Below are 26,219 nucleotides of genomic sequence, written 5' to 3'. Positions count from 1 at the left end.
AAACAGGTTGAAAATTCCCTTGGACTTTCTCACTTCCAGCACTGTCAGCCTGCCTCCAGCCAAGCTCAGTTGACCGGCGATCAGGCTTTGCTTGGCAGGCTGCTTCAGCCAGATACCTGCTTGGGGTTTGTGTCTGCTCCAAGAGGAGGACAATCAGGAGGAGGATGACAGGCTTGCAGGTAAGAGGTTGGGTGTCTGTGCTGGCTGCGGACACCCCTTCTCTGCTCACGCTATTTTTTTGGAGCCTGTTTCATTGTATTGTGCCCCTCTTTTGTGGGTCAAGGTGTGTTTTTAAAGCTTTCTTCGGATAAAATATTTTGCTGTGTTTCTCCCCCTCTTCACCCCCTTTGGAAATCATTCTTGGTCAGGCTGTCCCAGCGCAGGACCTCTTCATGGTGGGAGTTGTCCTTCCTCCACCCTCCATGCGCACCCCTCCTCCCAACCTGGTGCCAGGGGGGGTGTTTCCCCCTCAGCCTATGAAATCTGGCTGGCAACATCCGCCCAGATGTTGCAACCCTGACAACCATCTTCTTCAGCAGCCCAGGGGAGTGACTCCATTCAGGCCAATTTCTTAGTACCCCTTGCAGGACACCGTGGCACAGTGAGGCTCTGGCCATGCCCTTCTCTCCGAGCCCCAGCAGGGCAGCTGGCAGGACCCTTCCCTTCCACCATTTGCCAGAGCAGGGGGGAGTTTTGGGAGAAGGATGTGACATGGTGGGCTTGTGCCTCATGAGTAGGAATATGAAGACTTTCAACCCTGAATCTCATCAGCATCTCACTGTTGTTGTGGGGGACAAGCCACTCTGGGGCCATCAGGGTGCACAAGTAATGCTGCAGCAGGCAGGAGTGGCAAGACCTCACCCCAGGACATGGTGGGTCTCAAGAGCTTGTGCAGGATCATCAGGTTTCTCCTCAGGCTTCAGGGCTGTGACTGTTACTAAGCCTTTTCCTAGCCCTGGATATGCCTGGGATACATATATGTGCTCCTTCACCACCTTCTGTCAAGGGAAATGGCATCTTTGGCTGGGGATATTGGCCCTTGCAGCACCAGGGCAGAGCTCCGATTTGTGTGCTTTGGTTTTAGGCTGCAAAGAGGCTGTGGAGACCCACACAGAGGGTAAGACCTGCTTTGCCACAAATGCTCATGTCTCTGTTTCTGCATGTTTGTGTTAAACACTCTGGTTTTGACTGGACTGAGCTGATACATCTCTTGTCAAGAGACGAATATTGTTTTCCTGTGTCCTGCAGCAGGAGCTGAGTGAGAAATATATTATGCAGTGTTTGAAGAAGGGTCTTAATTATTTTGCTGACTATGTGTTCAGACTTCAAATGCCTTTTTCCCATGCCTGCTGTCTAATCTGGTGAACAAAAGGTTATGGTTTATAGGTCAGAGCATGACACCCATTGCGAGCACTTTGCTTTGCATCCTGGTTATTCCAATCAATGAGCTTTGCTGAATTTTTTATGCTGTGCTGGGCTTTTATCTCTCTCATTTTATTGAAAAACTATAGAACAAAAACCAAAGTGGAGTCAGATGAATTCCTAAGGCCCTGTTGGCATAAAAATCTACAGGATCTTGAACAAAATAACAACAGTAATTAAAACCAGAAGTGAAAACAAAGAGCTACAGGGAACATTTTGTCTAACAGAGAAACCACCTGCCCAATTACCACAATAGCGTCCATGAACCTACCCAGTCTGGAGATATCTAGAACATAGCTAGGACTCTGGAGGCCAGGCAGAGACGTAGAGGGAGGTCCCTTTGGACTACAGTCATGGTGCCACTTTGTGGAGAAGGTTTGGTTTCTATCTTTCCAGATATTTTTCACCCAGGAAGGATGCTCTGGTGCAGGTGCTGGTGCAAGGGGTCATTTCCCTTGGCTTGGGGGCACCTTGTGCCACACAAACTGAGAGGGAGGACGTGGACTCAGAGGGTTGGCAGGGAGAAGGGCCATGATGTGTCTGGCCTTTTCACTGCTGCTCCTGACCAACCTGCATCAGCAGGGCTCCTGCGTGGTGCTCCAGAGCCCTGGAGCATGATGACTCTGATGCTCACAGGGAGCTGCTGTAGCACAGCTCTTTTTGCAGCCCAAGTAATATTTGACACCAACCCCTATAAGCATGTAGAGGAGAGAAGCCTCTCTGAGGTCTGCCACAGGGAAAGACAAAATAAAGCTGAGGGAACGAGAAAAGCCACACTTAACATCTAGGCAAAGCCCTGGAGCCACACTCAGGGTGATAAATCATCAGCAAGACATCTACCCTCCCGCAGCTGCAGTCCTGCCAATGTCTTTTTTTCAGTCCTCGATGCAGTTACCTGAGAATTTTATTCTTTTTCTTGGCAAGAAAGAATTGATTTGACCAAACAATGATGCAGCATCTTCTGCCGCCACTCTCAAGGCAGCAGGGCTATGCCACCCTCTGCAGCCCCAGTGATGTGCAGCTGAGGAAGGCAGCAGCTCTCCATCCAGCCCAGTGGGAAGCTCTTTCCTGCATTGCTGCACTCGGGCAAGGTGCTGTGCAGCACCAACGTGGGCATGGAGCAGCTACTGTAACAAAATGCTTGCTGCTGAGTTGGTTTTCTTTCCTTCCCCTGGCCCAGCAAACAGAAGCAAAGGGACTTTTGGGAACGTGGATGGTCAAGCCAGATGTGCAGGTCACCAGCTTTTCAGCCTGAAGGACAGGGGATGGATTTGTCACAGCAGAATCTCTGTGCCTCCTTCCCCCCTCACCCCAGCAGCGTGGCAATGTGCTGCCAAGGAGCACATGATGCTTGCCAGATACACAAACCCATCAAGGAACCACATAGACTGTCCCGTCCCAGCTCTCCACCAGCTTTAAGTTGAGCCTTTTGTAGGTGAAGCTCAGAAAGCAGCCTGCACGCTGCATTAAACTTCTCCTTGCTGTGCTAATGGCAGAGCCTTTCAGGCCTTGCTGGCTGTGCCTCCAGAAAATCAGTGTGTTCTCTCCTCCTCCTCCTCCTCCTCCTCCTCCTCCTCTTCCTCTTCCCCCTTTCCTCCCATTTTCACCAAGGCTGCCCTGAAGGCAAATGCCCAGACCCACCTTTATGTTACTGGTAGAGGAGTATGCAGTGTGGAGGTCTCAGTTAATTCTGGAACTGCTGCAGTCCCATCAGATATTGCTGCATTTCCGTTTAAAAGAAGCAAGGGGGGAAAGAAAGAGGGAAAAAAATGCTCCAGTACAATACATTTGCCAAGGCTGCTTAGGTGACCCGCTGCTTTGCATATCAATATGCTTCTTGCGGAAAGCAGCAGAGAGCAGCTCCTAGCGATGTATGTTCATTTGCAAGATGGAGAGAAATATCCTCCCTGAACCGATGGAAACCAGGATGTTTTCAGGTTCAGGCTGAGCAGGGCTTGCAGCCAGCCTGGCTCCCCTGGGAATGGCCTTTTCTTACAGGTCGCTGAAAGAGGCCTGAGGAAAACACATTGTTTCTCAGGAGGTTTCAAGCTTGCTCTCTTAGTGTCTGCTACATTTGGAAAATTGTAAGGGGACTGCAAATTGCCCAAGGCTGAACACTCCTGGGGGGAATAATCCAGGGGCTGTATAATATTAAAAAAAAAAGAAAAAAAACCAAAAACCAAAACAACACCAGGTCTAAGGGCTTTGTCCCTCCACCTTTGACTCAGACCTGTGCCTCTCAAGGTGTCACACCGCACTAAGGGAGAGTCCCGCTGCTTGCCAGGGTTGCTCGGTGCAGGAGCCCGCAGCTGGGGCACAGCAGCACTGCAGCGACCCCGTCACAGCAAGGGTGTGTCAGTCAAGGGCTCCTGGGTTTTGCCATCCCGGCACCGCTGTATGAAGGTTGATGAGCAGCCTGGCTACTCTTGCAGTACTTAGAGGGGAGCATTAATATTTAACTCTCCTCCCAGGCCAGAGGGCTGTACTGTTGATCACTGCCAAAACACCTCTGCGTTCATGCAGAGTTCAGAAGTGCTGCTTCGTGCCTTTCTATAGGATCTGAAGGGACTGTATTTACATTTCTGACAGTGCAAAGCTAAGGTCTCTGTTATTCCTTCTTCCTTTGTGTGGCTCAGGCTTGCTGTGGGGCTTTTCCCAGTGCTGCAAATCTGGGACCCACACCCACCATGTCCTGTGGCTTTTGGCCACACTCAGACCACGGCAGCTGTAGGCAGGGTAGGCATGGCAGGTCATGCACGTCTGTTCCATCCATGGGTCTCTCGGGTATTCATTGCCCTAGAGAACCAGATTATCACCCAGTAATGGATTAATTCTTACTCACTACCATGATGGATGGTTCATGCCCAACTGGACAATGCTTATTTAGGGCAAATCAGTGACACAGTTTAACTTGACTATGTTTCCTTTCCTCCCTCCCTCATCCCATCTATGTCCTGACCCTTTCCTTGATGAACACGGGGATGTATCACAAGACATGCCAACCAAACAACTCCCAGTTTTATTTCCTGAGAATCAGGACTCAGTGAACAAATTTGCTAGGCTATCTGCAGATTTTGGAACATCCATGACTCAAGCAAAGTCAGACTGAACTTGAATAGTGCTAGCACACATCCATAATGTTGGTGTGCAGTTCTTCCTATCCATCACCCTGTTGTTCTTGAGTCTGGCTGTATGTGCAATATTTGCGTTGTTTCTCAAGTAACTTCATGGTGCAGAGTGCAGTCAAAATAGACATGCAGACTTAGCAGGAGAGCAAATCCAGTCTGTGCTTCCCAGCCCACCACATGGTTAGCTAATGAAGCAAATTCAGGAGCTGAGAAAATGGTCTGTGGCGATATGCAAGCAGATCGCTTGAGAAAGTCTTAATGCATACAAAGAGCCTGAAAAAATGCATGGGGAAGTAATGGATGGGTTGCTTGGAGTTTTGCTTGTGTTTTCAAAATGCTGATGAGCTGTGTGGTTTATTTTACAGTACTTGTCAGGATTTGGAAATGAACATGTTTCTGAGGATCCACGCTGTCCAGGAGCTTTGCCAGAGGGACAGGTACTGAGCTTTTTTAAAGTGATTTATCAGAGTGACATGGAATATAGTGAATATCTGTTCCCTGGGCTTCTTTTCATCTTAAACTGTTTCCTTTCTCTCTGCCACCACGAAAATCACCAGGAACCTTCTTTATGCAAGACTGGAATAATAAGATGCTGGAAAAAATCAGAATTAAAGATTTCCATTCATACTTTCTATTTTTAAGTTACTTGTGAGCTTCCAAATTTCACCTTGGGGGTTAGGACTTGCCTAAATTACCTCTGCTCAAGAGCAGGGTTTTTTCCTGAAGGAGTCTGCAATACTAGTGGCTCAGCCACACCAAGAAGGAAGCCACTGGCTCTGGAATAAACCAAAGCAGAAGCCTGAAGCTTGGCAGAGAGACATGCTTGTGCAGGAGAGGCAGCTTTTTCAATCTCTTTAAGAATCAGGTTTGATGAAGCTGACATCCAAGCCTTTGGCCAGAGAGCAGCTTTTTTGTAGGGAAGGGACATGAAGGCCTGTAGTAACAAACTGACAGATTCATTCTTAAAGGTCACTTCTGAATATGTTTGATGAAAATAAATTATGTTGGGTCGTTCTGTTTTAAAGAAAGGAATCGTGACCCATGTGGTGCTAGCCCCTTGATCTGCAGAGACAAAAACAAAATCCTGAAGAATTAAAGCTCTCTCATCTCCCTTGTGCAGTCTTTTTCACACCAGCACACATTTTAAGGCTGCCTGTGGCTTCCCTTGGATCTCCTGTAAATGCTTGGACTTGAATGGCAGCACCTCTTCTATGAAGACAGGCTGAGAGAGTTGGGGTAGTTTGGTCTGGAGAACAGAAGGCTCCAGGGAGACATTTTAGCACCTTCCAGTACCTAAAGGTGGCCTGCAGGAAAGCTGGAGAGGGCCTTTTTACAAGGGCATGTAGTGATAGGACAAGGGGGAATGGCTTCGCTAAAAGAGAGTAGGTTTAGATATTAAGAAATTCTTCACTATGAGATTGTTGAGACACTGGAACAGGTTGTCCAGAGAAGTTGTGAATGCCCCATTCCTGGAAGTGTTCAATGTCAGGTTGGATGGGGCTTTGGACAACCTGGCCTAGTGGAAGATGTCCCTGCCCATGGCAGGGTTTTGGAACTAGATGATCTTGAAGGTCCCTTTCAAGCCAGACCATTCTATAATTCTATGATTCTATGGATTAATGCTCAGTCAATCACTTGGTGCTCCTCTTCACCCTCTGTGCAAAGAGGCCAATGGGAAGCTTCACCCTTTGCTTTTCCTGAGTTCTCTGGATCTCCCCAGTTCTGATATTGTGCACGTTGTTTGCCAGCGTGGATACTAACATAAAACACAATGACACATTAAGTGCATATATATGTCCCCCAGGTCTGCATGGCAGCCTATGATGTGCTCACAAGAAAGACAAACCACTGTGCTGGATCAGACTGATGGTTTGGCTGGCTCAGCATCTTGCTTCTGAGGCTGGCTAGAAAAAAATGTAAGAAAGGGACACCGTAAAACTGGAAGATCGATAGTGGTGGCTACTGGTCTGATCAGGTAGTGGGCTGTGGTGAATGTGCTCCACCAGGTTTTCCAGAGTAGCACCACTTTCCAGAGGCAGACCCCTCCAGCTCCTGGCTGAGGTGCTCTCATCTGGCCAGAGTCTGGACTCAGTGTCTAAAGAGTTAATAAAAAAAATGTAAAAATGAGCTAGACAAAAAAAATCTTCAGTCCCAGGGGTGGATTCTTTCTCCTATGCAGTATTTATAAAACTGGCATCTGCAGTAGTGCTGGCTAAGATAAAAATTCCAAGGGCTATTGATCCCCCTGCTTCCCTGTATACCCATGCCAACAGGACAGAGTTTGAGGGTTGGAAGTTACACATATTATGAGAGCTCTACTTCTTCCTTCTGCCCACCGGTTAGGGCAGTGTTTGATACTGTGTGGATGGCTGATCCGCTCAGCTGCAGCACGATGACAGGATGCTGTACCAGATCTTGGAGAGAGACTGGATAGCAAATGGTATATGGCTGTCCCCACTGGGGTATTTCCTGCAGTTCTTGGATGCCTTTGCTTCTTCCTGATCTCAAAAAAATAGATGCTGGCCTACTTAGATCAAAATGTTTAGTTTCTGCTCTCTGAAGAGGAGGAATCTGTCCTTCAGTTATGAACTCATAAGGGCTGCTAAACCTGTGCTAGTTGTACCCACAGCTCTGCAAAGGGGAAAGTGCCCCCTTTGTACTCCAGATGAAGACTCTCACTGTGCAGAAACCCTGTGGAAAAGCAAAGGCTCCTACCCAGGTCACTCAATGCTTTTGGGCAGCAAGCAGCATAGCCAGGAAGGGGCAGCAAGCAGCATAGCCATGAAGAAGCAGCATGACATCAAAACTGCTCTGGGCACCAGTTCCTTGGGCAGAGGGCAGGAGGAGAAGGGGCAGAAGGTTCAGTGCGTTCAGCTGCTGTGAGTCTCTATCAGCCCTCTGGGAAGCCAGCCAGTCACGATGCTCTGGGGCAACCTCCATGAACACTTGGTCTCAAAAAAATCTGTGCATAAAAGTGGTCTGCTTTGCAGTCTGTAAACACTGGCAATGATTTTGTTTTCCCTGACGCTCCCATTGCTGACCCTGCCAAGCACTGCCCTTTGCAGTTTACCCTATACTGCTGCCTTAATGGCTATGCCAACTCCTTGGGGAACTTTTGTGACATGTAGGAATGGGATTTGGGGTCTGGCTGGTATCTGCATGGCATCCAGCCTCACAGGAGCAAGAAGATACAGCTACTGGGACTGAAGCACAGCCTCAGGAGAGCACACCACCCCATGGCATTGGGATGCCAGGTACCTGTTGCAGTGCTCTGCTGGAGGCTTCAGAGCCAAATCCCATGCTACTGCTTCTCATTCCTTATTTTTCCTTCTCCTCCCATTCAGAATAACCCTCAAGTCTGCCCATATGGTCTATATGCTGAACAGCTCTCGGGCTCTGCCTTCACCTGCCCCCGGCCGACCAACAAGCGAAGGTACCGTGAGCCCCTGGCAGCGGGTGGGTGGTGTGGGGCACTTGGGGTGAGCATTGGGGAGCAGTGGAAAGGCTGCCTCAGTGCCACCAGTGCTTTCTGCAGGGCCAGACTGGTAAAAATCCTCTGCTATGCACTGGGAGAGGGACAAGGACAGAAAACCACGGGAGAGGGAGAAGAAAGGCTTTGGTGGGGCAAGCAAGTTAAGAAAATGCTGAGAAAGGACCAGCCAGGATGGTTTTCTGAGCGAGGTGAGGAAGGAAAGGATGCTCACAGAGGCCAGATGGTCCCCAGCGGGTCGTGTGTGTTGTGTGAAAAAACCTCAGGATTTCAGCCCTGATGCTACTACGGAAACATCACCCTGTGACGGGCACTGGTAAGCACCTGATAGACAGTGTCAAAACCAAGCCTGTGAGCAGGCTCTCCTCCTAAGGGATATTCCTGCACTGTGACTGGGACCAGTGAGCTGCTAGTTCAAGCTGTTCCCATTTTGGGGCTGCCCAGGGGCTCAGACCAGTGCCAGGCACCCAGCATGCAGTTTAACACCTCAGAAGCACTGGGGACAGCTTGTTCCAGCCAGCAGCAAACTTCCCAGAGCTCTGTCCCGGTTGTCATGCTCTGACCATGACCAGATTGCAGAAGATGGGTTTCTCATTTTGCTTCTCCCACTGTGGGTTTTCTGTCCCTTTTGTTGTTCATTCAAATGAAAAGCAAATGCATCATCTGAGATGCCTCTGCTCTCCAGGCTGGTGCCAGCTCTCAGTGTGCGTGGGAAAGGGATGAATCATTGTTTGCAGCACGAAGATGTCCTTGATGGAATTTTTCCAGCTCTCAAGGGAGAGCTCCCTCTTCCTCTCTCCCACCCACCCAAACTGTAATCATCACTGTTAACACATCAAAGGCACTGGCAGACCTGCCTAGCTCAGGCTTTTTCCTGATTGCCTCTGCTCTCTCACCTGATTAAAAGCCCAGCTTTGGGCGCGGCTGCACCCCGCATAGCATGCGAATGCTGGCCATGGCTGCTGGAGCCGCAGGGGCCACAAGGGGCACAGCCACAGGCACAGCAGGCAGCCAGGAGGGAGAGTGATGGCCCCAGGCAGTGACAGAGGTATGGGTGACCTCCTGTAGCGGCAAGAAGCATCATATAAATATCTAGTCTTCACTGCATGGGCTCGCCAGTTGCCCTATGGGCATGACCAGCCAGGCATAGGATGCTACTCTTAGTAATCCATCCAAATTCAGATACAAGCTGTGACCTTCTGTCTCCAGAGAGCCCCTCTGTTCTTTCAGTTAGATACCGTGCTTATCCCTGTCTTGTCGAGCTGCTTTGTAGCTTTTTTTTCCAACTGAGAGATTGTTGTATTTCAGCCACAGAAAAAGCTTCATTTTTTATATGCATATGTATGTGTGTAAATTTAGACATATGTAATTATATGTAAATACACATATAGATATTAACCTATGTATAGCAGGATGGGTTTATATTTAGAGCCAATAATAAAAGCCATCTCTCTGGAAATCTCTGGCTGTGAGCTGGTGTTTGATGTTTAATATTAATTTTAATATTAATATTATTGATATTTAATACACCTTTTGTTCCAGTTGCCACCAATGTAAATGTTATTTTAAGAGCTCTATCAGCCAGCAGCCACCCAGAGGTTTAACCTCTTCCTCAGGCTAATCCAGATGTTTTCCTTCTTTGTAGCTGGCTGTATCGAATCCTTCCTTCAGTCTGCCACAAACCCTTCAAACCTCTTGAGGACGGACACTTGACAAATGACTGGGATGAAATTGAACCTGACCCCAACCAGGTAACCATGCTGGAAGGAGCCCTGGCCCTGCCAGGAGGATGATCAAATATTAAACTCACCAGGAGCACAAAGGCACTGAGCTGCAAGAGGTCTGAGGGGAGCCTTGGGATCGGGGGTCTGGCCAACACAGGAGCAGGGTCTTGACTGCCACCTCTTCACTGTTCCTCACCTATGGGTCACCCAAGGAAGGACAGCCCGCTGTGCGATGCTTGTTACTTCCCACCTCACTGGATCCTTGTGCTGCTTCCCAGCATGTCTGCAGTGTCATAGGGTTTGATCTGTGCCATCTGGAATCTCCCTTCGGGGCTCCTGCTGGCCACCTCTCAGTCTGCTTTTTCTTCTACTTCAGTGTCCCCCATCAAAAGCTCATCGTGCCCCAGCCCAGCCAGCAGAGCAGCAGCATTCCTCTGTCATCCATTCTCTCCTTCCCTGTGCTTTTGGAGAGGCTACTGGCTGCCAGCCCATTTCTCTGCAGCCCTCATGGGAAATCAAGCTTCCTTCTAGAGAGTCGCACAGAGGCATGGCATTTATCTTCCTCTGTTACAGCCTTGCCATCATCTTTAATCATGATTTCTTCCCTGCCAGCCCCAGAACATTTGAGTTTGCTAATCTTCTCCTGCTGTTCTCCTCTCAGCATCATCTCATGGTCATTGGTTTTCACTCATCTCAGGTTTTACCCTTTGATGCATCATCATTAGGTAATTTCCAGCCTCCCAGCAGCCTCACCATTTGTCTAAATATTTTCCCAGATCTGCTGGAATATGTTTTCCAGCCATTGACCAAGGAGCAGTGACAGGCTCATATTTACATGTGTTTGGTGCTCCTTCACAGATGAAGCTCCAATGATTTCTGTTACCACCTCATCCATCCTTGATGCCTCTTCACAGCCCGCATCTACCATTACGGTTATTTATGATTACAGTAATTCCAAGATGTCCAGCTCTCAAACATCTTAAGCCATTTACATGTAGTACATTTTTTACCTAAGGGAACAGCAACAAAGCTTCTGCCCACTCTCTCCCTCACCGCTTTCAATGGCAACCACCAAACCCAGAGGAGTTATTTCCTAGCAGTAAGTGGGAGCCACCTTCCTGCTTTCCTTCTCATCCACTCTGAAGCAGAGCCAGAGACAAGGTTCTGTTTGTTGGACAAGATCTACTCTTCCCTGCAGTGCTTTGTGTCTCACCCAGCTTTCTTAAGGAGCTTTCCCAATTGTCATCCATCTGAAAAGATGGCCATATGGAGGCACCTTATGCAAAGCCCATTGAAGTCAATGGAAAAAAATACATTACCCTAGGACAATGGCAGAATTAAAAAATACACAGAGGTCAAAACTGAAAAGGGGACAATGGTGATGAAAATATATGGGGTGGCATCTGTGCAAGAAGTGCTGAAACAGAAGAAAGCTCTCCAGCCTGGAACAGAGATGACCTAGGGAAGCTATGATTGAGAGGCAGGGAAAAAACAAATACCAATAACAAATGTCACAGTCAGAAAAAAGAGCATAAAGTGTGGAACATCTTGCCAGAGGATGCAGGTGGGTTCGAAGAGTGATTGGGAGATAAAACCTATAAAGTAATAGTAAGCACAGAGGTGCTGTATCTCAGGAGTGTCACGGGTCATAGAGCAAAGAAACAACACTAAAAGCTTCCCCAAGCAGCTGGTGCTGGCTGGTGCTGGCTGCTGTGTCTGTCTTGGTCGTTCTTCTGGCTCAAGACATTAATTCTTTTCTTCTTGCATCTCTAAAACCCAAATGGAGCAGAGATGCACCAGACAAGCAGCACACAGAGCTTGTGGCTTTGCAGGTGGAAAGCCCTTGAGAGGAAAGGGACTAAACACCACTGAAAGTAAAACCTGTGGCTCAGCACCTCACTAATGTGTGTGAGGTATCAATACCTCGCAAGAGTCACATCTGATCTGATCTTCTAGTGGGTGTATTTATCACCATCCAGAAATATGCGGCTTCTCCAGCAGCTTCTTCCCCTCCACCCAGCACCCCCTGCAGTGTGACCCTGAGCAGGCACTGGCACGAAGCAGCCAGGGTCTCCTGGGGAGGAAAAAGTGCCTCTACCCACCAGTGAATGGGATGGGGGGAGGAAGGGATGAAGGATGGATCCAACCAGGTGACCCAGGGCTGCTGCAGCAGGGTTGGAGAGCAGAGCAGAGAGGGCCAAGCTGCAGGGCCAGGCCTGGGGTGCAACTTAATTAGGGATGGGCCCCTGCTTCACTCAGCTTTACCATCAGATTCTCTCACTGGGTACAGTTGCCTGTTTCCTCCCAAGGCTGGCTTTCCAGGAGAGCCTGAAAAATTGCCTAGGCACCTACATTTTGACTTGGGTTTGGAAAACTTCCATGAGGCTTGGGGGAATCCCTTTCAAATTTAGCTGAAATTCGGCATAGTCCATAATTTTTTGGAGCAGCAGGCACAGACACAAAGTACTATAAACTGTTTTCTCAGGGCACCAGCCTAAAAACATGCTAAGAGAGACTTCATTGGGTAGATAAAAGCAAAAAAATATTCTTGAGGTTGCCCAGAGTCACAGGTACTTTCATCTGGCGTCAAGCATATCAATGCAGGGGTTATATCTGGCATCTGGCCACATCAACATCCTCCTAATTTGGGGTGTTTGAGTTAGTCTGCACTGACCCCTCAGTGAGGGGCTCTCAGCTGCAGCACCTCATTCCCAAGAGCTGCAAAGACCCTTAATATTACAGTAGCAGCAATAAATACTTTGGACTCCTCTGGCACCTTCTGCCGGAGGATCTCAACAGGTTTTGCAAAAAGTAATTAGTGCTGTTCATGGCTCTCCCTCACGCAGGTAGAGTTATTTCTGCTTCTTATGTGGGGAAAATGAGGTGGAGCAAATAGGAATGTTATGCTTGGGTCATGGAGGGACTGAATCATCCAGAGTGGAGTGGAGCACAGGACCATGACAATTTGGCTGTGAAAAACCAGCTCATCTGAATTTCTTTGCTCTCAATGGTGTTGTTAGTAATAGAGAGAGACACAGCTTTTAAACAGGACTTTTTTTTTAACTTTGGGACTCCACAGGCCTGCCAACTATTTTAAAAAATTATGATTAAAAATTAAAAGGGCTCCATAAATCAAAAAATTCAAAAAAATCAGATTACCTGTAAACCAGATTATCAAGGCAAAGAGGAAGGAGAGCTACCTCAGCTAGCAGAGGGTAGGGAAGCGGGGGGAGGACAAGGGTCTACTTTCTTTTGAATTACCACCATTTGTGTTATGATCACTGGCATCTCTTTCTTGTTTTTTGTTTGCTGCAATCTAGCTGCGATGGAAACCTTTTGAGATTCCAAAAGCCCCTCACAATAAGACCGACTTTGTGAGCGTAAGTTGGGGGACCAGGGCATCTGGGCATCCTCCATCTCCGTTCCCCCTCAGGGGGTAGCAGGGCACACGAGGTACTCAGCATTGAGATAATAGTGGTGGTTTTGAAACCACTGGGCTTGCAGAACACTCATGGGAGGGGAGAGGAGCACGGATTTCAAGCAACTGAGAGTGGACAATTTTCTTCATACCCTTTCAAGGAACTCTCAAAAAAAAAAAAAAAAAGCCCCAGTTTCCAGCTCTCCCCAGATCCCTGGCTGGAAAACATCAGCTTACATGAGTTTTAAGAAATCCTTAATATATTAAAGAAAAGCCAACATATTTGACAAAAGGCCATACACAGAAACGCTGGTAGCAGTATGGGAAGTGGGGAGAAGGGATGAGCCCCAACAAAAGGGTTGGATGAGGGGAGGAAAGGGGGCTGCTCCTGCTCTCCTGCCTGCTGCTCGCTCCTGATGCTTTGGATTTGCCTGCAGGGACTGTACACCTTGTGTGGTGCCGGTGAGCCCAGAGGACGCAACGGCATTGCCGTCCATATTTTTGTCTGCAACACCTCCATGATCGACAGGTCAGTGGCTGCTGCTCTGGGGCTCGGGCTACTCCAGGCTGGCTGCCTGCACGTGTAGGTCTGCTGCCACCATGCTTGAGTCCACCTGCTCCCAGCATCACTGTCTCTATATCCCTGTGTTCCTTGTGTGCACAGGCAAAGGTGCTCACAGTGTCCGTAGCAGGTGTTTGTGAAGCAGGTTGTGCTCTATGGGCAAGCACTGGGGTAGGGGGTGAGGAGCCACCAAGAGAAGCTTGGTGGGACATGGGGGTGGATCAAGAGGAGATGTGTTGGATCCAAGTGCTCTTGTCCCAGGGACTGGAGCTGCTTCTCAGAGTTCAACACACATTCAGCTTCTGATGGGCATTGCTGCTCCTTGCAGCGGCTCATGGGGGAAATCAGCCCCATCCTCAGTTTACAAATACTGATGTGCTCATGACCATGAAGACAGATACATGGTAGAGGTTGGAGGATGTCCTGCTTCCAGGCCAGGCACGTTAAACCTCCCTGCTTCCTTCACACCAGACAGTATGTTGCATTCACTGACCTGCAAATACCATTTCTGGGACCAAAGGGAGATCTCTGCCATGTCAGTCTCCCAGCTCAGAACTCCCCAGCTGTGGCTGTGGTGTGCACAATGGCCTGGGGCTTACACCACCTTGACCTTCCTGTTTGCCTTTTTCTTTAGATGCCTTTATAATTCAGATGGTGACTTCCTGATTGGTGAGTTGATGTTTTGGCCTTTTCTTTCCCTCACTTGGTTCTACCTCGGTTGCCACCTGCCTGCCTCTTTATTCTTCCGGAACCTTGGGCCCTACATTCAAGATTTGGAGGAGAGGGTTGGCTTCACCCTCATTCCATGTAGATTTGGTGGTCTGGCACCAGCTGGGCTGTTGGGCAAACTGCACTGCTCCTGTGCAGCTCAGAGAGTTCACCTCTGGGACAGACCTTAACTGTTTGAGCAGTGACCTCGCTTCCTTGGCGCAGTGCTCAGGGATCATTTCCCAATGCTCCCCAGACTGGTATTAGACACGCCACAGGCAGAGGTTTTCTGGAAATCATAAACCTCAGGATTTCTAAACAGCTTACAGTTAGATGCCTTTGTTGCTTCAGCCCAAGAGTATTTGGCACAGCAGCTTAGCTCCCACGCTCTGCCAGCCTCAGGCAACCAGACTACCACGGTGAGTGTGGAGATTGGCACATAAAATCCGTACATTCTGAAAAATATTCTGAGCGGTATCAGAAGCCAGATATTTGCTTGTATCTTTCTTGACCAAGGGACAGGAATGCCTTCAGGTCACCAATAGGAACATTTCTCCCATCAAACAGCTATTAAATTGTTCTTGCTTACTTCCCTCACTACCGTGAAGTAGAAGTGCCAGGGCAGGTTTTGTAAATCTGCTAGTTTTTCAAGTCAAAATTTGAGCTCTTTCGTGCCAGGACAGTCATAGAAAATAATGTGGATGTCAGCAAAGCATTGTTTCTACCCTCAGGAGAAAGTTATTCCCAGACATCTCACACTGCCACAGCCATGACAAGGATGGGTGTCTGCACTGTTTTATGTGAAGATCATGAGACAGACAGGTGTGACCCCAAATATATCAAGTCCCGTTTATTTAGACTGTGGTGTAAACCTCATATCAAAGGGCCACAAGGTGATGGCCCACACAGGTACCTTCTGTGCTGTGGAGACGATGGGGCTGGTCTGGAAGCTTTCACTCCAGTGCAGGCATCTCAGCTGCAAAGCTCTGCATGGGAGCCTGGACCCATTGTGTAGCTCTGTCAGAAAGAGCCCATTGCTCTTCCTTGGAGCCTGGTGCTCTGGCAGGGACAGAGAAGGTGCCAGTCACTTTGTTACTTCAGCTCCTCTGCCTGCATTTTGTTTCCACAGTGCCCCAGCAAGGAAAGCTGCTCATCACAACCGAGTTTGGGAAGATGCTAGTGGAGCCCAATGAAATCTGTGTCATCCAGGTAAGGGCTGACTGTGCCTTGCCTGTGGCTCAGAGCCAGACATTGGAGCAAGCCAACTCCTGCACTCAGCTGCTTGTGGTTTGTCAGCAAAGTCCTGGGAGGATCCTAGTGTCTTCCTTTTTTTTTCCAGCAAGGAATGCGTTTCAGTGTGGAGGTGTTTGGAGAGACCAGAGGCTACATTCTGGAGGTGTATGGGGCACATTTTGAGCTGCCTGACCTGGGACCCATCGGTAACAATCTCCTGTTAGACCTACAGTGAATTTCATAGGGACAGGCATGAATTGCAAGCCCAAATCCATCCTTTTATATCCTATGTAATACATCCTCCCATGCATATGCTCCTTCACAATGATGGTTTCCAACCCAGCACTATTAGTCCCCAGCAGAGCAAGCATTCCTGAAAAAATGTGACAGCCTAGTTGTCCCAAGACTCCCCTGGCACCAAAGGCACTATTTATATCCTACCCTTTTATCTACTTTCTCTTTTCCCTTCTGGCCTGAGTGTCCCCATCTGCTGGCTCAGAACCTATTCCTACTGAAAAAAACTCAAAAGGTCATCACCACTGATGCCTCTTACTTACAGACAAGGCATCAGCTGGAGTAATAGGAGAGAATTTATGTGGTAAAAAGAAAGGCAGATTTCAGAGGCAACAGATATTCTTGAAGCCCTGCTTAAGATTTAATCAAGTGGGTTTTTCCCCCCCACCTCTTTTAACAGAGGCACCTTGGAATTCTAGAGTGCCTTAGTGCCAGAAGTTGCTCCCCTTGGAGAATTAGAAACCAATAAAATGAGCAGCAGAGGGCTCAGATCAGCAACACATTCACATCTCAGTGTTGTGCTGCCAGGGCCGATCTGCTTTCACTGAGTGCAGGTCTAGCTCTCATAAATCACAGATCCTCTCTGTCAGCTGCCTCCTGCTCTGTGCATTGTCACAGATCTTGAAGGTACAGCCTCTTGCTGCCATGACAAAGATATTGTGAGAGGGCACAGCATCTGAAGCCCCAACACCCATGTTGTGATTTCCCGGCCAGCTTTCTGGCAGTGCTCAACTCAGGTTATGTCACCTTCCTTGTCCCTGGAGTGCTTGCCTCCAAATTTATCTTGCTGAGAAAAACGCCTCCTGGTTACTGCTACTAAGATTGTCTCAGTGAAAGGAAGTGAAACAGCTCTTGTAACAGCTAAAATAACTACAAAACCAGCTCCAATAGTTCTTCACTTTCAGACAGGTGTTTTGGGCTTGGTTGTTTTTCATTTTAAGTTGGATTGGGATTTTTTTCCCCACTTGACTGAGCTTGTTTCATAACTCTCAGTGTGATTTAAAAGACTGGCCATGCTTCAAGTAAACTAGATGTTACCAATCAGTAACAAGCTTGGCATGACACATCTGCATTCAGGGGGCATTTGCAAACATCTCATGGCCGTGGTGAAACAGAAGCTGGTCATTTTTGCAATAGAGGACCAACCCAACTTGCAGCTGTTTAATGGGACCTCATTTGAGCATCTCTCCTGTATGACATGCTGGGCACATCTTTTCCACATGGAGCCTACAGTGATTTTTCAGCAGCTTGCCTTTCAGCTGCAGATTTCTGCCTTCACCCACTTATTGTGGTCTGTGCCTGCTCCACTTGATTATTGATATGGTTGCCCTAGCCTGTTTGTAACAAGTTTTCCCATTAGCTAGTTTTTCAGACACAGTTGGACTGGCTTTGATGGGATTTTTTTTTTGGTCTCCAGAAGGTAGGAATCTATTATAAGGTTTACTTTCTGGAGAAAAGAAAAAGAGTGCACTTGCCTGTAAACCTTTTCAGGAGGTGGTAATTATAAGAGTTCCTCTTCTCACCACCTACCTGCCTTCCCCTCAGAGACCAAAATCCTTTGTATTTCACTCTTACTTTATTTTAACTTCACTTTTCACTTGAAAAAAGTGACAGCTGGAGAAAAGCAATGACTGCTAAACCTTAGCAGCAGGTAGTAATGTCTGCATTTTTATCCAAGAAATTCAAAACTACTTTATAACAATAATACTAACGAGAGGAAGAAGAATGCTACAGTATCCATATGGTGTTTTGCACTTTGAAAATGCACTCCTCACACTGAGCAACCCCCCAGTACGCCCAGAGTCTGTAGGTATCACTATTTTATTACTCATTTTGTAAGTATTCAGAAATGTATTTGGCCCCCTCACGACATGGCTCATAATTTTTGCATGGCTAAGCATCCAATCAGCAGGACGTCCAGGAACAGAGAGCAATTCACCCTCTGTTTTTCACTTAATTCCTAGTTGTTACATGCATTTAAATGAGAATGATGTACTAATCTTATTCAGAAGGCAACTAGGGGAGACCTGTCTTAGTCACAAAAGGGACTTAAATGCTAGGATGTATTACAATCACCTACTTGTAGGAGCACAAGTACATGACTATTTCAGGTTTTGTGGTGGGCCAAGAAGCAATAAGGTCATTCACAATGCAGAAGGGCACCCACAAAGCCAGGAAATTGTACCGGTCTCTCACTTCGCTACCAGGTTGCTCAAAGAGCTCTGGCATCTCTCCTTCTTTCCCAGGAGCCAATGGCCTGGCCAACCCACGTGACTTCTTGGTGCCCGTCGCATGGTATGAGGACCGCCAAGTGCCGGGGGGCTACACGGTGATCAGCAAATACCAGGGCAAGCTGTTTGCAGCCCAGCAGGTGAGGATGCCCTGGGACAACAGGTAACACCGAAACTCAGTGCCAGTGCATGGCCTGGATATGCAGCTGAGTAGCATGGATGTAGTCTCAGGAGGTCCTTCTGGGCTTTACGGAATAGAACTGATCCCTTGTCTTCTTGTGTCATTCATCTTCCCACCTGAGGCTCCTCAGTCTGGGGAAAAAGTGTTAGTGAAGACTCGGTTGCCCAAAGACCCAGTGATGTTCTTTGCCTCACTGTTTCCATATGTTCATAGCGGCAGAGAAGAAAAGAGGAGCTGGGGATGCGAAAAGCCAAAATTTTCTAACCAGAGAGCCAGTGTTGCAGCTTGCCTTTTCCAAGCACTGCCTGGGCATCAGAAACCCTCTGAGACCAAACCTCAGAGGGAGGGCTGAGACTCACCAAGTGGAAACGCTGAGGAAAACTCCCATCCTCACAATGTTGAGCTGTGCCTAAAGGGCTGCCAGTGTACCTCTCATTGGCACTAAACCCATTTTTCATTTGGGAAAGAGCAGTGTCCTGCATATGTGCAGCATGTTGGAAGTCTGTGTGTGGTAACCTTCTGTCTGTCTCTTTGCTTTGGTAGGATTTCTCCCCCTTCAATGTTGTAGCTTGGCATGGGAACTACACGCCGTACAAATACCATCTGGAAAAATTCATGGTCATTAATGCTGTTGCTTTTGATCATGCGGTAAGTTCTGGAGCTGGGCAAGGCAAAGCATTACTTTGTGGCTACCACATCATCCAAACCCGCCCTGAGTTCCAAGGGCTCAGCGCCTCTTAAAAAATACATTGTGCTCTAAGAAACAGTGTGAAATCTCTTGTGCTGCTTTCCCTGAGCCCAAACCAAGCTCTTGTAGAGCAAGACTTGTGGTGCAAAGACATAACTGGAGATTGATCAGCTTCTTAAACAGCTCTATACAGCTTAGCATAGAATTTCTGTGCCCTGGAGGAGGGATGAATACTGAAGCCAACATACACCGTGCAACTCAGCAAAAAGACTGTTGCTTCAAATTCTTGCCTTGATTTATTTCTTGCAATTGGACAGACTCCTTCCCCAGATCCTCTGAGTCCAGCATAGAAATTAATTTGAAGAGCTGGCAGCTTTCATTGTTATAATTTCTAGATCTTATGGAAAATAACTAAAGCCAAAACTAATGTGAGCAGCCCTTCTAAAAAGGAAACCAGCCCAGTGGGAGAGGTGCCCACAGCAATGCAAGTGGGTGTGCAAGGAGATTGGAGCATTTCTAGGGAGAAAACCAACAGACAGTATTGTTTAAACTCCAGAAAACCTGCCAGGAGAAGGATGGTTTTGGGATCAAATCCCAGAAAATCACTTTACTGGACTAGAGACTTCCACGAGCCAAAATTTCTTCTCCCTATTGGTAAACTAACAGTCATGAGGCTAAATGCCTCCAGCAGAATGGTCCCCTGTAACCATCTAAGCAAAAGGTGTGGTTTTGTGGTAGGAGAAGTGCTGGAGACTGCTCCTGGAATTTCAGTACCTTATCTTGCAGGGCTGTTCACTCCCTGCATCTGGGCCCCAGCTATGAGGGCATCATGGCCAGGATGGGGAAGGATCTCCAGCACTCAAAGGAAGAACCATCTAGTCCAGTCTCTTGTCCCCCATATTAAGCATGGGATTGAGATGCTGGGTGCTGTCCCACGGGGCCCCAGATCTCATCTATAACACCAGGTGCAGGTAGAAAAAGTATTTCGGCAAGGGAGAGGTGCAATCAGTCATGTTTACCACCTGGATGACATGAGTAGACAGCTCTGAGCCCTGCTTTGTTTCATGCTTTTCGCTTTGGGTTTTTTTTTCAGGATCCTTCTATCTTCACTGTCCTGACAGCCAAGACGACCCGTGCTGGAGTGGCACTCGCTGACTTTGTCATATTCCCTCCGCGATGGGGGGTAGCTAACAACACCTTCCGTCCACCATACTACCACCGTACGTCTGCTCAGTGTGCTTGAGCTCAGCACTACAGAAAAAAAATAAGCCTCCATTTATCTGAGAGCATATGCAGGGAAGCAGCAGTCTGATTTGTTGCCCTTGGCTCAATTAGTCAGCTTCTTGGAGTCAGTCAGTCAGTCCTCCGTGGAAAATGAACAAATCCAAAGATGTGCCTATTTAGAGCATCTCATGAAAACTCAGAGGCGATGGGCTCATTGTGTCTACATAGATGGATGTGTCTGTACTCGAGGGGGTCCCAGAGAGACCAGGTGCATATTGAACTTGGCATGGTACAAATGCGTCAGATATTGTCCTGTCATCCAGCCATGAATTGCTTAATATCTCACTAGAGGACATAGATAAAGAACAGGGGAAAGGAAAATATTGTGTTACAAGTGGTGAGAAGCACAGAGGGGTGTAAAGCTGGCACTTGTGTGGTGAGATCAGAGTTACAGCGAAGGAGTGACTTGGCTCTCCTGAGCCCTTCATCACCACCTGCACACTGATGGAGGTACCGCTGCCATTTAAGAAGACAGTGATCAGGAACAGGGCTCTTTCTCAGGCAGGGCATTGGTTGATGGTTTTGGGATTTAGTTGCCATCACCAGAGCAGATTTGTTTTTGGCAGTTTCTTGGCTTCTTCTTGGCAGAGCATGGCAACATGTTGCATTGAATGGGTGCTAGAAATCCAGTTCCCCACATGGAACTTTCCAGTGTGAGGATGAGGCACGCTGCTCTGTGAGACTGAGGGGCAAAGCTTGGCCACCCTGCACCCCTTCTGTCAATAGCTAAGAGGCCCCATCTCAGGAGATATCAAGTGGCCATACTGTGGTCACTTTGAAGTGCTGTGAGGCTTTCTGCACACTTACTAACCACAGTTTAACAGCCAGCTCCTCCTGTTACTTAGACTACTTCCAAGCATCTTGGAGGCTGGCAGAATTAATGGCACTTGGAAGCACAGTAGACGCACCTGTGCAGCCAGCTTAGTAAATCCCACAAAGTCCCATCCTGTCATTCTGATTTCATTTGCAATAATGAGGGAGACATGCAAACATGTCTCCTGACTGGTTGGTATAGTGCCAATTAACTTTTATTAGATGCCAAGAGGTGAAACACGCTGCTGGTTAACCACGATGAAGTTGCTGCTCATCAGCAAAGCTGTGCTAAGTTTATGCAGATGCATTGTGAGCCATAACAAATATGAAGTTGTTCAACCTTGCTTTGTCTGTGTTAAAACCAGCTGAAATAACTCTCCTTCTCTTGTCCATGTTGTGATGATCTAAGAGTACTTATGCAGACAGCTACCACAGCTACTCACTTGACCACAGTACCTTAGCCACAGGCTTCAGCACTAAATTCAGGATGAGCAGGTTGGTTGTCTGCTCTATCCCAGCCATGGAAGGGAAGAGCTTGAGCTGGTAAGGCAGACATGGTGATAAGTCAGTTATCAAGACACTGCACATCTTAGTTCCCTCTGAATTTAGTGCCATGATGAGAATCTCATACCACGAAGAGAGTTGTAACAGGACCGAGCAAGTCTGGGGTAGTGGAATATTTAGCTCAACAAGTTCAATGCTGCTGAAGACTGCCCTCTGCATATATTGTACAAGAGGCCTATTTTGTGGAAAGCCTGTGTTCAGAGAATTTTGCTGCACCTAAGAGTCATGGGTTTTGTCTTGCTTTAGCTTTGCCCCAAGTAAAAGTACAGCAGTGGTGGTCCAAAAATATTCCCCCATACACTATAACAATTTCACATACAAAGGTGGCTGTACAGCTTATAAATACTGACTTCTCTTGGCCACCTTTACATCCTCAAGGGCTGTGAATTACTCTGTGTACTTTGGAACACAGGCCGAAAAATATCTGATGCAGTTTTTATACCACAGGCATATACTACTTCTTTGTCTGAGGGAGCGCATTATGGGGGATCTAATACCTAATGGCCACTAAAGGATTTTAACTTCACAACAGCCTGCTTGTAGAGACAGCACTATCTTACTGTTAGGGATTAAAGGCACACGTAAGTCATTGGGGGTCACATAGGAAATCTGTAAAAGAATAAGAAACTGGACTCAGCTCATCTCTTAAGTTCCAGCCTGGTTTCCTACTCACCTGCCCACTCTTCCTAAGAGATATTAAAAGTCCTGTTGCAGACACATTGATGATCCAGCTCCTAGGATCATCAGACTGTACTGTAGTCTAAATGTGCCAAGCACAGTACATGAGTGGGTTCAATGAAAAGCTTGTAACAATCCAGTTTTACATGAGACACTGACAACTTGGGATGAAAATTAATGAATGTTTGCATACATATGTAGGCCAACTCTTCTTTGAGCTAAATTAGTTTTGTTGTTAAACATTTCAGACCCTGGATTGTACTTAACAAAGACAGAACTAGTGGTTAAGAAGGTCTATATATAACACAGCTACAGAAGCGCGTCCTGGTTTTGCAAAAACTGACTGCTAAGCAGAAAGCTGCCATATTGTTTAGTCACATCAGGTCTACTAAAGCTGAAAGCTTTGGAAGGCAGCTGTTAAAGTACTTTCCTTACAGGGAGCCTAACTCGTAAGTACTGAATTATTAGATATAGCCATCCTTACCTAAGTTAGTGTTACTAACTTAGATTAGTGTTACTAACGTATATTACTCCACGTGTTTCAGAGGGTCTTCTTAAAGAAGAAGATCTTCCTTAGGGAAAGGCAGAATCTGGTTCCTTGCCTTTGGGCACACAGTGGCTGTAGTAAGATAGGTAGATACTGCATGAATCAAAAGCATAAGCTAGTCAAGCATCTGCTGCACTGGAGGTGGTAGAAGAGTATCAAACAAAATAATTTCATGCTTATAACCTGGGACAGCAGATGAGGCTCTCTCACCAGGCAGGCATTTTGTGTCTGTAGCACAGAACTTCCTTTCCTGCACTTTAAGATCTCTAATCCAAGTGTGTAAAATTAGGTTACACCATGCAGTCCATATGCCGGTGTAGTACTTAGAAAGCTCAAGGTGGTAAGAAAAACACAGGTCTACCTGTGCATCAATCATTTGGGGATTGATGGAACCACCTTCATTAGGGTGATTCATAATGAAGAAAGAGCCTTCATTAAGGAGCTCTGTTTCTGAATCCAGATAATAAAATCCTGTACAGCTTTAAAAGCACTGCCTGTAGAATCCCTGATGTCCCCTCACATGATACCCTTCTAAGGAACTTCCACTCCACCCTCAACCTGGCCCAGCTAAGCTCATGGGTTTCAAGGAGCTCACAGCATAGCTGTGATCCCTCCCAGTCACACTTCTTTGCAAACTCTTCTCTTTGCCTCCAGGGAACTGCATGAGTGAGTTCATGGGGCTCATCAAGGGCCACTATGAAGCAAAGGAGGAAGGCTTCCAGCCTGGAGGCGGCAGCTTGCACAGCATGATGACCCCTCACGGGCCGGATGCCGACTGTTTTGAGAAGGCGAGCAAAGCCAAGCTGGAGCCTGAGAGGGTTGCAGACGGGACCATGGTAAGGAGCCAAAGGAGCTAGTAAGACTTTGAATACAGCTTGGCATAGTGCCACTCTTAAACTACAGCCTAGTACTGTAGCATTTTGGCAAGCTGGAAAAGTACTTGGACCCAAGTGCTGCAGCATTCACCTCCCTTACTGATCAGCACCATTCAACTCCCAGGAGCTCACCTGGAGACATACGATGGCAAGCGGCTTTGATCATCTGCCCATGTAAATTGTTGCCTGTGCAGGAAGCTGGGAATTTTCAGACTGATTAATTGAATTTTTGGACAAAGAAGCAAACCCCTTGACTGTCCTCCTGTCTCTACCCCTAAAATCTAATGATGATTATCAACAGACCTTGAACTAGAGCTTTTGGAAGAACCTGGCTTGTCTGGGCGTGCAGGTAGTCCAAAGTCACTCCTGAGACGTGACTAATACCAGCATTGCAATGCCAGATAAGATCTTTCTTCCCCTGGGTTGATCAGGTTGGAGATACAGCCTGGCAGTGCTGGACCATGCATACAAATCCTGTTTGTGGCAGAGCAGACACCTTGCCTGGATTTAAGCTCTCGCTCTCCTGCCCTAACCTACCTTCCTTCTTCCCAACAGGCCTTCATGTTCGAATCATCCCTCAGCCTTGCTGTCACCAAGTGGGGCCTCCAGACCTCCAACCGCCTAGATAAAAACTACTACAAGTGCTGGGAACCTCTGAAAAGCCATTTCAACCCTAAATGCAAGTAAAGAGGAGGTGCTTGCTGCTTGCAACACGTGAGTGAAGGCAGGGAAATCCAGCATACCTACGAGTGATGGCACAGTCAACTCGGGCAATGCAGAGTGCCCTAGCACAGAACGGCACTTCCAGCAGCCACCGAGCCACGAAAATGATCATCCCTATGTAACTTGGGAAATGCAGTAAAAGAACACCATTATTCTTAACTTTCAAGTATCCAATTAAAGCTTTCCCGGTGACACATTGAAGCTGAAGTACTTGCGTGTCTCTCACCATACATAGTTGGTGTGAAAGCTGCACCTTGTGTGGACACAAGGTGACAGTTGGCTCTTGTTCAGAGGGTTTTCAGAAAATACAACCCCATGTGTCTTTCACAGGGACAAGCTAGGGATTGACAAAGCATTTCATGCTGTCTGTATGGGAAGAGCTTTACAGAGCCGAAGGCTCTATCAGACCTAAGCCCCCTATTAGAGCAGAACACTTCAACCTGCTCATCTGTGGAGGGTTGCCAAAGGAAAGACTTGATTGTCAGAAAAGTAGACCACAAATGAAGAAAGGCTGGAGAATCCAAAGCATTTCACTGATAAGTAAGGGAAAGTTTCTGTTCCACACCCTGGCCATCCTTCAACATTGACTTGTTTGTTAGCACTTGACAAATCCTCTCCCTAGCTCAGTGCTAATTTGCAGCATTGCATTGGTGGAGACAGAAAAAAAAGCCCCAAATAGGGTGGGAACCAGGACAGCCCAGACACCTCACACTTCAGGTCTCTACCACGTACCCACATGAAGGTTTCTAAGCTTGGTGCCACCAGAATCTATGTTTCTTATTTCCCAAGACAAACAATTTTCCAAAAAAGAAGGAAATGTAGAACTGCGACATGTAATTTCAGTCAGCTACATCCATCATCAGTTTTGGATCTGCACCAGATCCTTGGGGGGAAAAAAAGCATCAGCTTTGAGCAAAGTATTACATTATAAAATCTACACGGAGATGTTTACTCTAAAATAACCAATTCAGAAAAGGACGTTCGGGAGAATCAATTTGCCAGACAAGCTGATTTAATCAGACTGATTCAGGGATAAATGAGGTCTGAATGTTTCACGTGCAGAGGGGAAAAGCTTGTTTTCTGTTTGGGACTTAAATTATCATGTGGTGACCAGCAGGCTTGAATTTCTCTTGTATACACATATCACTGAAGCAGATATGGGTGGTAACACATCAATCAAGGGTCAAGTTCCACAAAGCACATTTAATTCCCTGTTTTCATTCTACATATCTAAAGGGAAACTTAATTCCCTTTCCTTCCTCTATGCACCCAGCACCACTGCCTCAAACACCAACCCCACCTCTAGTAGCACGGCACATTCATTCCTTGCAAGAAAACAGCATGGAGAGTTCTGCAAATAATGAGAAAAGTAGGGCAGCATTTCCCCAAGCACCATGCTCAAATCCGCAGGGATGTAGCATCAGAGACTTTTATCTGCACAGGAAAGGGCTGTGGCAGGTGCCGCAAGCATCAATCTGATGCTGGCCTGAAAGACCAGAGGCACTGTGCTCATCCACAATCCATCCCAAACCATCGCCTCAGCTGGCCTGAAACAAATACAGCTGCAAGGGAGAATTTACATGCGTGGCAACTCGAGTTGCAATTAGCTGAGGAAATGGGTCCTGGGAGATCAAATTAGTTTGTGGCAGCAAGAAT

The 26,219-nt window shown here is 47.3% G+C and overlaps 1 protein-coding gene across 1 annotated transcript; it reads left to right on the top strand.

Annotated features, from left to right (window-relative positions):
- On the top strand, window positions 1-24,764 carry HGD (homogentisate 1,2-dioxygenase). Its single transcript, XM_017814798.1, has 14 exons — window positions 1-179; window positions 4,916-4,987; window positions 7,895-7,983; window positions 9,686-9,791; window positions 13,085-13,144; window positions 13,620-13,711; window positions 14,379-14,413; window positions 15,582-15,661; window positions 15,792-15,891; window positions 18,226-18,350; window positions 18,935-19,039; window positions 20,173-20,299; window positions 23,620-23,801; window positions 24,396-24,764. The coding sequence occupies exons 1-14, from the start codon at window positions 165-167 to the stop codon at window positions 24,525-24,527; spliced, it is 1,320 nt and encodes a 439-aa protein (XP_017670287.1). The 5' UTR covers window positions 1-164; the 3' UTR covers window positions 24,528-24,764.
- Window positions 24,765-26,219: the final 1,455 nt, after the last annotated feature.

Source organism: Lepidothrix coronata, unplaced genomic scaffold (assembly GCF_001604755.1).
Source record: "Lepidothrix coronata isolate B3197 unplaced genomic scaffold, Lepidothrix_coronata-1.0 Scaffold46, whole genome shotgun sequence".
Lineage (NCBI taxonomy): Eukaryota > Metazoa > Chordata > Aves > Passeriformes > Pipridae > Lepidothrix > Lepidothrix coronata.
This window is presented reverse-complemented; position numbering and strand designations above follow the sequence as displayed.

What these genes read in the sequence shown, in the direction of transcription:
- HGD (XM_017814798.1), top strand. An exon ending in CGGCCGACCAACAAGCGAAG is followed by an intron (nt 7,984 to 9,685) that starts GTACCGTGAGCC and finishes CCTTCTTTGTAG; the next exon opens with CTGGCTGTATCGAATCCTTC. An exon ending in AGCTGTTTGCAGCCCAGCAG is followed by an intron (nt 18,351 to 18,934) that starts GTGAGGATGCCC and finishes TTGCTTTGGTAG; the next exon opens with GATTTCTCCCCCTTCAATGT.